The 10,763-nt window shown below is 64.4% G+C and overlaps 1 protein-coding gene across 1 annotated transcript; it reads right to left on the bottom strand.

The window, feature by feature from the left end:
- Positions 1 to 4,268: 4,268 nt before the first annotated feature.
- PLD4 (phospholipase D family member 4) lies at positions 4,269 to 10,763 on the bottom strand. Its single transcript, XM_042781500.1, has 11 exons — positions 10,737 to 10,763; positions 9,054 to 9,146; positions 8,502 to 8,698; positions 7,699 to 7,876; positions 7,259 to 7,379; positions 6,702 to 6,829; positions 6,078 to 6,278; positions 5,276 to 5,415; positions 5,030 to 5,195; positions 4,860 to 4,956; positions 4,269 to 4,471 (listed from the first exon to the last, which is right to left on the bottom strand). Exons 1-11 carry the CDS (start codon positions 10,761 to 10,763, stop codon positions 4,269 to 4,271), a joined length of 1,551 nt encoding a protein of 516 aa, XP_042637434.1.

Below are 10,763 nucleotides of genomic sequence, written 5' to 3'. Positions count from 1 at the left end.
AGGCCGATGCGGCGAAGCCCGGAAGCGGCGTTAGTGCACGCCCACCCCGACCACGCTTTACGTCCGCCTCCGTTCACATCGCTAAGAACGAAGCAGACACAAACGCAGCCGACACAGTCTCTTAAAATAGGACCCCAAACGCGCCCAGCTCCCCTAAAGCCTTGGGAGCAGACTTGCCCACATGACTCGAGTCCACTATGACACGGTGCTCCTGGGGGTGGCTGAAGAGGCCTTGGCTAAATAAAGTCCAGGAGGCATGCCCTGTCTCTGCTGCTTTGTGGGAGGGCTGCACGGCCCAGGAGCACACGCCGCTTCATGCCATCTGCCCTGCTGCTGTCTGTGGACGCAGTCCCTTACTCCACGCGGGTCAGATTCCCCCAGAAGGCACTGTCCGCTCACTTACTGTGAGCTAATCCCCGTGTCAAAGGGCCTCACTGAGGCAGGCCTACGGGTGCTCTACGTGATGCTGCACACGTGCGGGGCCACCCGAGGATGGCAGACGGGCCTGGTGACCCGACTGCCCCAAGATGCCTGCCACAGTCTAGCAATGCCTTCCCTCTCTGGTGGCACAGCCCTTGAAGGACATGGTGTGGCCAGCCTGCAGCATGGCCTGGCTGGCTGCTCCCTGGGAGGGAGAAGAGGCAGCTGGGTGCCCCACGTGCAGCTGCCGAGACCTGTGCCCATGTGTCCCCCACACCCCACTCAGAACCTCTACACAGCTGCTGTGGAAAATGGTCCCCAGTGGACCTGGAGGAACCACTCACCACCACTGTTCATCCAGAGGATGCTAGTTACTCAGCTAGACACACAGACAGACACACGGACACACATGCAGAGGCAGAGACACACACATCTAGAAGATGCTTGTTAATTCAGCAGGGCCTCCAGTAGCAGGTGCTGATAGACACACAGAGACAGACAGACACAGAGACACACCCAGACACACAAATACACATAGACACACACAAGACACATGTATACATACATACAGATACAGACCTGCAGACATACATATACAGACACACACACACCCAGAAACATACATCCAGACAGACAGACAGACTACACACAGGCACTCGGACACATACACAAACACGCAGAGACATAGTCGGACATAGATATAGACAGACAGACACACATACATACAAATGGACGCACAAACACAGACATACACACACACACACACAGACATGCGGAGACACAACCAGAAACATACAGACATACACAGACACACATACATACAGAAGGACACACAGACATACACACACACACACACAACCAGAGGGCAGTGCTGTGTACAGAGTGGTGACAGCACAGAGGAGGCCTGGTGGCCTGAGAGGTGGCTGTGTCCCTGGATATGTCCTCCAGCACAGCAGCCCTCCTGTGGGGCCGCACTCAGGAACCAAGCCCCAGGACGGGCAGCAGACTGAGCTTTAAGAGACTACTACGTTCTGTGGTCAGATCCTCTCCCAGGCCAGTGGGCACATAGTGAGCAGGGCAGGCCCTCTGGGCACCTGGATCTGGCTCCCTCCCGGCCCCGGCTGGCTGCTGGCAGCTCTCTTGGCTGGGAGTCTGGGAACAAGAGCTGGGTGAGCTCTCCAGGGGACTATGGGCCCGGAGGGCACACTGGCCAGGGAGTGGGGGCTCCCTCTCGCTGCCCCACTGCAGGCAAGCCCTATCTTCCCATGGCCTGTTGGGAAAACCGCTCAGGCTGGGAGTGAGGGCCCTTCTGGACAGCACTGGACATGGCTCGGCAGCCTGGTGGTCACCAGTGGGGAGGAAGGAAGGGGGTCAACCGAGCTGCTAGGCCAGGATGGCAGGCCGCCCTGCCACAATGAGGGGCCCCTAGAAGAGCCAGTCCTGCCTCAGGGAGGGGCCCTGGGAGAGCTGGCCCCGCCTCAGTGAGCGGTCTCCAGGAGAGCTGCCGCCTGGCTCTGCCTGGCTCTTCTCGAATCTGGAATCACCGTTTGGCTGGTGGCCCTTGGAGGCCCGCATGGGGCTGTTCACACTGCACAGGGAACTGCTGAACAGCGCCCCCCACTTCCTGACTGGCCTAGCTTCATCTGCAGCAGCATCCCTGGGCATGGGGCACCTGTGCCAGGTGACACCACCCCCTCACCTGCTGCAATGTCCCCAGGCTCGGCACCTGTGCTGAGTGATGCCACCACACACCAGCACCTTAAGACAACACGTGTTTATCATCCAGTGTAGCTGGGGTCTGCTCAGGGCCTCGCTGGCTGTGAGCAGGCTGGCCCAGGCTGCCGCCTCAGCTGGGGCTCCCCTGGGAAAGTTCTATTCCCAGGCCCCCTGGACGCCGGCACCCTCAGAGCCCAGCAGGCTGCAGGGCTGAGAGCCTCCACTCCCTGCTGACCAGAGCTGGACGCACCACAGATGCCTGTCCCGAAAGCTGCTCCACAGGGCAGCTTGACCCACTGAAGCCAGCAAGGGACAGTCTCCCAGCTAGATGGACGTGTTCTCAGGCCACAGAATCACTGTGCATCATTGGCTGTGCCGTGTGGATTACCAGCAAGTAACTGGTCCTGCCGGCACTCAGGGCAGCAGTCACAGGGCAGGTAGGCTCTTGGGGGCATCTTAGAGGTGGTCCACCTCACCCCAGGAGGGGCCACATCTCACACCTCATTGTGCTGGGTCTCTGTGGGGCTGCTTCACAGCAGCCTTCCAGGCTGCCACTGACTCCAGACTCCACGTGTGCCTGCAAGGGGCCTCGGAACACAGCCAGCCAGGACCGGGAGTGAGGTGCAGGCCTGAGCACAGGGCACCGGCGATGAGCCTGCGGGCGGTCTGCGGGGCAGCTCCGGGCAGCTGTGCAGTGTGGGAACCACAACCACACAGCAACACCCACACACACCCGTGCAACTGTGAGCCGGTTCCGGAGGGGCAGGTGGGCTGGAAGAGCGTGGACAGTTGTGGCGGGGGGCTCCAGGGAGCTTGGACCAGTGCGGCTCACAGACTGAGTCACTCAGGCGGGACCCCCGAGGGCTGCCTGGCTTGCAGGCACCCCACTCCCATGCCCGGGCGGGAGACTTGGGCACAGACGAGGCTCTGTGGCCTACAGCACCCTTTAGAGGTGGGAAGTGTGGGGAGGGGTCACACAGATGGAGGATCTGCACCGCGCAGCCACCAGTCTCAGCAGAAAGTGGGTGCTGGGGGCACCTGGGAAGAAAGACCCAAGACTGCCTCAAAGGCTCTGGAAGAGCAGGGGAGGGTCTGCGTCCACCCCGAAGCTCTGGCCGCTGGTACCCCATCAGCACCAGAGAGCCTGTCCAAGCCGAGCGCTGACCAGACGGACGCGTCCACCAGGGCAGGTGAGCCCTGAGGCCGTGGTCGGAGCCATCTGGCAAGAAAGGCCAGGGGGCGCTGAGACCAGCTGCCGACCCAGCACTTGTAGGAAAAGGGCCGGAACGAGGGCGCCAAACCCAAGTCAGGTGTTGCCTCTACAGACTCCGAGATGGTTACCAGGGGAGGGTGCGCTCCGACGGGGCTGCGTGCAGGGACCACTTCCCAGCTCGGTGCCAGCCCTGCAGCCTCAGTGCAGCCCTACCGACCCAGCGCCGCTGCGCCCGAGGCCCCGCCCACAGCCCCGGGCCCACCTCTGAGCTCAGGCCCCGCCTCTGGGCTCCGCCCCGCGTCCTGGGCTCCGCCCCGAGGCCTGGGTCTCTCCTGCATCTGCCAGAGCTGCGGGGACACTAGGGTGGTGACGCGCCGACTTCCACCCTGCGACTCGGTCCAGGGGCCCGTTCTTCGCGGGCATCGGGGGCGTCGTCGCCTCGGTCCCCGGCTCAGGCTGCCCCTCTCCCCTTCTGGCCTCGCCCTGCCCGCGAATTTGGAGGCCCTCTGCGTGGGTCCGGCCGCTTGGCCGTTGTGCTGCTCCGCTTCTCGCGAGCCCCCCTGGGCACTGGCGGTCGCGTGCACACGGACCTGAGCAGGGTGCTAGGGCGGGGCGGCCAGTCTGGGGCGAGGAAGAGGAGGACGGCGCGTGCTGGACTCACAGTGAGCTGGAAGCATGCGGAGTTCTTTATCTGCAGGCCGCGCTGGGGAAGTCAGAGGGGCTTCCTGGAGGGCTCCTTGGAGGAGGTGAGGCTCAGGAAGAGCCAGATTGGGAGGGCAGAGAGGAGCAAACAGGGCTTGGGAAAGCGGCCGGGGCGGGTGGCGCTGTGAGCTGTCCTGACCTCCACCCCCAGGACTTGGGCGGGGGAGCCAGGGCCAAGCCGCGGAGCGGGGCGGGGCCTGGAGCCCGAAGGCTGGCATCAGCCCCGCCAGACGCAGTCCTGGCCCTCGGCCTGTCCGTCTAGGCCCACGGCGTAGCGGGAGTCCCAGTCCCGCTCAAAGAGCTGCCGCAGCTGCTCCTGCACAGTGGAGGCTCCTGGCTGGGCGTGGGGGGCTCTCTGGCTGACCACCAGGCCCACCCCTGAGGTGCTGCTGAAGTAATCCGCAGACCAGTTGGAGGTGCCTGGGGAGAGAAGGGACGCTGGGCATGAGTTGGGCCATGGGTTGAGGGTAGCTCTGCTGTCCTCAGCCACCAGCCAGGCTGCCCCTGGCTCCGGGGCTGGGGGGCCAGCAACTCTTCAGGAGTGTAGCTTGCCCAGAGCACCTGGGCAGGCCCAGCTGTCATTCTGCGGACTCTGGGCTCTGGATTTCCCGGCCTGTCCCCCTCTGCCTGGGGGCCCGTGCTGGACACAAGACCATGCCCCCTTCAGCACTCTTGGCTGACACTGCCCTGGGGACACTTCCCCGCTGTGGGTTTGTGTGTCCTGTGGTGTCACAGCCACTCCTTCGGGCCCCGATCCCCTTGGCGGACTGCCTGGTTGCTGGCCCACGGCTCCCCACCCCACACTCACCAATGTAGGCTGCCTTCTCTGTGACCATGAATTTGCTGTGGCTCACCCTGCTGAATGGGATGCTGGAGTGGTTCCCCACCGGCACAATGAACACTTTCTTCGGGTACAGAGAGGGCGTCAGGCTGGGCTGGAGGGAGCTGCCTTCCCCAGACCCCAGGATGGGCCCTTACCACATCCACGAAGATGCCGGCTGCGGGGTCACTGAAGGACTGCAGAGACCGCAGGTAGGGGAACATGGTGGGGTCCGTGTGGCGCCAACAACTGACCAGCAGACGCACGTGGACACTCCTGCCGAAGGCTGCTGCCCGCAGGGCGTTGTCCAACACTGGCCAGTACCTGGGAAGGGCGGGGCTGGTGGGTGTCTGCCCCTCAGTGGCGCAGCCCCGCCCCCAGGGCCCCTGCTGCACCCAGCGCACCTGGGGGGGTGGCTGAATCGTGTGGTGGGGAAGTACTCCATCACAGATGTGTAGATGAACTGCCGGGCGCCCCTGATCACCTCCAGCAGCGCATCCAGGTCCTGCGTGCGGCCGTGGGGGCAGAATGCGGGTGGCGAGGCCTGCCGGGAGGCTCTCTCTGTGAGGCACTGGCCCAGGCCGGGTCCGTGCACCACCCTCTGGAGCTCAGGGACAAATTGGCCTGTGTTGTGGTTCAGGGAGAGGGACCCCAGGGAGGGGTCCTCGCCCCCCCCCCCCAGTCCATGCCGGGAGACAGGAGGGTGCTGGCCCTGGGCTCGGCTGGCCAGCCCTCCCTGCACTGGAGAAATCTCCACTGGGCCACTTGGTGAGGCAGGCCCATGTTGCAGGAGGGTAGGCGGGAGAGGGGTTCATCCCGCCCCTCTGCTCCAACAGAACGGTGTCACTGGCTGGCGGCTCTTCGGGCCCCCTCCCTCAGCCCTGGGTGAGTCTCTAAGCGGGGAGGCTCTTTGGAGGTCAGCCAGTGCCCCTACCTCATCCCTGGATGCCAAGCCAGAACCCAAAGACTACTGGGCACCCCAGCACCTCCCCGGCCACTGGTCTCCCATGGGTGGCCCTGACTGGGCACCCCGTCCCAGAGACAAGCCTGCCTCCTGGGACAGCCTGCTGGCGGCCAGCCTGCCCTTGTGGGGGCCACAGCCAAGCCCACTGGCTCCGGCCGAGACTGCTGCCTCCCTGAGGTGTCAGAAGCAGGGCCCAGCTGGGGTGGACCAGTGACATGCTCGGCCTCTCCTCAAGCCCTCACCGAGAAGTAGGCAGTGGTGGGCACCCCCTCGAAGCGGCCCCAGAAGGGCTGGAAGCGGTTAATGTGGGTGGAGAAATTCCGAGGCCAGGCTTTGGGGAGGACGGCCTGGGGTGCGCCCAGCGCCCAGTAGGTCTGGAAGGTCTTCTCCAGGTCTCGGGCTAGCTGACTGCAGTTGTAGATGATGACGCCAAGCTCCTTAACCTGCGGGGCCAGGGCGGCAGCTGGGGACAAGGATGCTGCGGCTGTGGCCCCTGCCCTGGCCCACTGGGGGGACGCAGAAGAGACAGTGCGCTTCAGGGGGACCCCAGAGGGAGGGACAGGTGGGCGTGTAGTCTGACAAAACCAACAGAAGAAAATGAAAGTCGCTGGATGTCACAGCGGTGGCCGTGGTGACCATTTCCGCGACGTCCTTTGACGCGTTTTTACTGCAGCGTCTGAAAAGGGTCCTGCTTCGCGATCTGCACGTTTCCCGGGACGTCTTCGCACTCGGCTGAACGTCCTTCCTCAGCTAGAGCCCAGCGGCCAGTGTGAGGTGCTTTCTCTAGATGAACCTGGGTGTCTGCAAAGTTCCCAGGGTACAGGGTGGGAAGGGGCCACAGCCCCAGGGGGCCCCTGTGCTCCCACCTGTGTCAGGGACCGCCAGTCCATGTTGGCACTGCCCAGGTAAATGTGCAGCTTGTCCACGACCCAGAACTTAGAGTGCAAAACGCCCCCGGTGAGCTGCTTCATGGGTACCCGCCGCACCTGAGCACCTGTTCAGGAGACGAGAGCCACCCTTGTGAAGTGACCACTGGCACCGAGTCTGGTGCTCCCACCTGGACTGACTGCTCAGTCAGTGAGGTTACCATCCCTACTTCACAAGTGACTGGCAGGCCCCCAGGCTCCAGAGCTCGAAGTTGTGGCGACTGTCTCTGTCTCTGCTCCCTGGCAGGGGTCCCATCCCCAGTGCCCCCAACAGGGAGCTGGGGCCACCTGTTGCTTCAGCCCATGGGAGTTGGCTCCCGGCTGCTTGGAGCAGCCCAGCGCTAGGTGCACAGACTCAGCCAGGCCCGTTCTGCCCCGCCCCACCCGGCAGCCTGGGGAGACACAGGGAGGGAGGCTTCCCAGCCTCTGCCGGGAGGCCCTGCCCTTCTCTGTCCTGGTCCCAAGGTGCCAGGGCCTGGGATGGCACAGGCCTCTACCTTGTGCTGCCAGCACCTGCAGGTCCGTGGAGTTCCTGGCCATTGTCGGGTCGCCGGTGGCCACAGCCAGGGAGACATTCTTATCTAGCAGTTGTCGAAGCTTGTGCAGAAGGGCCTCTCCCTGTGGGACCAAGCTAGCCATGAGGCCAGTTCATCTGGGTCTGGGCCCCAAGGGACCCTGCTGGCCCACTGTCCCATAGCCCCTCAGCAAGCCCTAGACTCTGCCCCAGCCACCCACCGGCCCCAAAAACCCACAGCAGAGTCCCAAGGCAAGTGCTTGGGGCCTTTAGGACCTGTGGCCAAAAGCGGTTGGGGTACTCGCTCCTCCAGGCCCTCTGCCGCCTGCCCCAGAGCCCCTAAAGGAAGTTCCCAGCCCCCCAACACACTCCCCCACAAGCTGAGCCTGGGGTCTCTGGCCAGGCAGGGACTAGGGCTCGCACCAGCTGGGAGGATGGGTCGTGGACGCCGACATCAGCCCCCGTGAGGGACCAGTAGAAGGAGGCCACGTGGACACTCTCCTGGGCAGCATCCAGGAGCTGTAGCCAGGCCTGGGCCAGGGGCTGGACTGCTGGGCCGGGCACAACCAAGTCCTGGGGGAGGCTTTCCACGAGGACAAGCCTGTGGAGCAGGGAGGGGGGCCTGAGCACCCCTTGCACAGCCCCTGCACCCACGGAGTGGGGAGAGGTGCAGGATCAGGGCACCAAGCAGACTGGGCAGGCTCTGACATCCTCAGACCAGAGCGGGCAGTGACGCCCAGGAGCACTGCAAGGGAGGTGGCTTGCAGGCCAGGCCAGAGGCAGATGGGGGGCTGGCTTCCACCCTGACCTCACCCCCTAGGAGGGCCACCCAGAGGAGAGGGGCAGAGCTGATGTGGTGTGGTGACCCTGGAGGGCTTCTCTCGAGCTGAGCAGGGCAGGTGGTGGGGCAGGCTCCTCCCCAGGAGGGGGACGGGAGGGCAGTGAGAGGACCTGGTCCAGGCCAGAAGGTGTGTGTCAGCACTTTAGAGCCAGGAGGGCGGGTGCCTTTGCCGCATCCAGCCAGCCTCTGCTGCGAGGGTTCCAGGTCCACAGCTCTGGCCCAGCCTGTCCTGCCTGCACTGTCTTTATGGGCCTTCCCAGCAGCTCCCTGCCTCACTGCCTGCCCTCCCAGGATCCCACCTCCAGAGAAGGCTGGTGCAGGGCTCCTTCCCAGGGACTAATGGGGGACTCGGGCAGCAGGCCTGGAGCTGGCCCCAGGTACTCACTGACAAGCATCCTTCTGCCTCCCAGCCTTCTCCTCTTCTCTCAGGTGCTCCCAGGCCAGGCGAGCACCATGGCCCTGGGACGCAGTGGGCTCTCCCTCGGGGCGTCCATGGCCCCAGGCGGGAGGGGAGGACGTTTGCCACAGGAGGAATGGAAGAGTCAGAGTGCCCAAGCACAGCACAGCCAGGATCCCCAGCACCTACGGCGGAAGCAGGCAGCACCCTTGGGCCCTGGAGTGACTGGGTGCTCCAGAGCAGAGACAGGACAGGCCCGGCTCCAGGGAGGGGCTGTAGCTGGGGTTGGGGGTGGTGGCCTCTTGTGCTTGGGCTTCATCCTGATGCTGTGGCCACAGAGTCGCTGCCCACCTCCCTAGACCCCTGTGGCTGAGGCTCGTTGGCAGATCTGCATGACCCAGGCTAGTGGGTATGCCTTGCCCACGGGCCAGGGTAGCCCACACCCCGTAGGCCCATTGCTGACCCAGGAGCCCTGTGAGGCCCTGTGCGGCTGTAGAACTCCTATCTGCCACCTCACCCCCTCTCAGAAGCCCACCCTACCTTGCTGATCTCACTGTCCCGTGGGCTGCGGTGGAGTGTGGAGCAGGGCCACGAGGGGGTCCTCAGGGGTTCCTGTGGAGGTCTTAGCATCACCTGCAGGGGGCAGCCCAGCGTCACCGGCAAGGCGCAGGCTGCTGGGCCAGGGACACCCCTCGGCAGGGCCTCCACAGCCGGAACCCCCCGGAGCCACCCACTCCTGCCTGAGGCTGCCACTCGGCTCTGGGGCCGCCCGGCCAGGTTCTGGCTCCACCCTGCAGCCCTCAGCTCAGGCAGAGTGGCCCTTTAGGGGCAGCCTCCGTGTGAGTCCTGAGGTGCCAGGCCCCTCCAGCACCTGGCCTTCTGGTATCTGTGTGACAACGCAAACAGTTAACACGATCAGCTGAGGACGGAAAGCCTAGAGCGTTCCCACCCAGAGGTACCTCAGAAGGAAGATCTAGGAAACTACTTCTGAGAAACCAGCCCCGAAAGCCCCGCAGAGCCAGCTCTGCCCCGACCCACGCGGGCGCACCACGGGTGGGGGGTGGGAAAGCCCCGTGGAGCCCAGCTCTGCCCCGGGGCACGTGGGCTGTGAATTTCCGCCCCGGTCCCCGTCTCTCGGGGCATCTGGTCGTCTAACTCTCAGTTCCTCGTTTCAGCCGCAACACAAACGGGTCTGAAAAGGCTGTTTCTGCTTTTGCCGCTCAGTCGCTCTGCACAGGCCTATAAATAAACCTCGCTCCTGCCCAGGAGCGGCTGCCTGCTGGGCGCGGCCTGTCGGGGATCGGGGCACTGAGAGCAGAGGGCCCGTGTGGGCAAGGTTGTCAGCAGACGACAGAGCTCGACCCTTCCTTGGGCTGGACGTGAACAGGCTGCTGCAGAGGCCAGCGGGTGCAGCGTGGGTCATGGAGAGGCCTGTGTGCAGCGCCATGGCTGACTCTGAGCCTCCCTCGGCCTGGGGCTGGGGCCGTGTGTAGTGGCCACTCAAAGACCTGGGCTCCTTGCAAGCTGCCCCTGAGGGTCAGGGCTGAGGCCCTCAGAGGCTCGGGCCCCTGTAGCCCGGGGGCAGGAACCCAGGAGTGAGCCTGGAACTCCAGAGCGGTTCTGGGCATCGGTGCCCCAGGAAGCACTCGGAGAGGCTGAAGGTGGGGCCGGTCTCAGGGAGAGTCCACGAGGTGCAGACACCCCTCGCCACCCAGGGTGCTCCCTTCCCACAGACAGCGGCAGGCTTACCAGCCCCTCCTTCACCAACTTGGGGACAGCAAGGTGGTGTTCTGGGCAAGGGGCCAGGCAAAGAGGCCCCTCGGCTTCCTTGGAGAAGCTGTCCCCCTCCCTACATCCCTAAAATGTCCCCCACTTGGGAGCCCTCCAAGGCACCTCCTGGAGCCACACACCCCCAGAGCCATCCCACCCCCAACTCCACCAGCCCAGAGGTGCAGACTGATTGGAGCCTGGGAGAGGCTGGCCCCCGGCGTGGCCTCGTGTGTTCTGTGTCCCTACACTGGGAAAGAATGACCCACTAGGAGGTGGCATCTCTGGGCTGTGGAGACACCCGTGCGAAGACTCCCAGGCCTCTCCAGCCCCTGGCGGGTGGCCTCAGGACCCTTCAGGCAGCAAGGGTCAGAGCTGGGGGACCTCCCTCCCAACTTCCTGTCCTGTTGGGCTTGAGGGTGCTTCCCTGCCCGGCCCGGCCTCACCATCACACACCTTGGGGGCTGCTGCCTTGGTGTCCAT

This window comes from Orycteropus afer, unplaced genomic scaffold, assembly GCF_000298275.1.
Source record: "Orycteropus afer afer isolate SDZICR_OR568_19922 unplaced genomic scaffold, OryAfe1.0 scaffold00128, whole genome shotgun sequence".
NCBI classification, from domain to species: Eukaryota; Metazoa; Chordata; class Mammalia; order Tubulidentata; family Orycteropodidae; genus Orycteropus; species Orycteropus afer.
Note: the sequence above shows the minus strand (reverse complement) of the source record. Positions and strands in the feature narration are given on the sequence as shown.

Excerpts from the sequence above, each read along its gene's own strand:
- PLD4 (XM_042781500.1), bottom strand. The coding sequence starts at position 10,763 with ATGGACACCAAGGCAGCAGCCCCCAAG. Across the intron at positions 8,699-9,053 it reads GGGACAGTGAGATCAGCAAG|GTGCTGGGGATCCTGGCTGT; the intron begins GTAGGGTGGGCT and ends CTTCCGCCGTAG. Across the intron at positions 7,877-8,501 it reads AGGCAGAAGGATGCTTGTCA|GCTTGTCCTCGTGGAAAGCC; the intron begins GTGAGTACCTGG and ends CCTGCTCCACAG.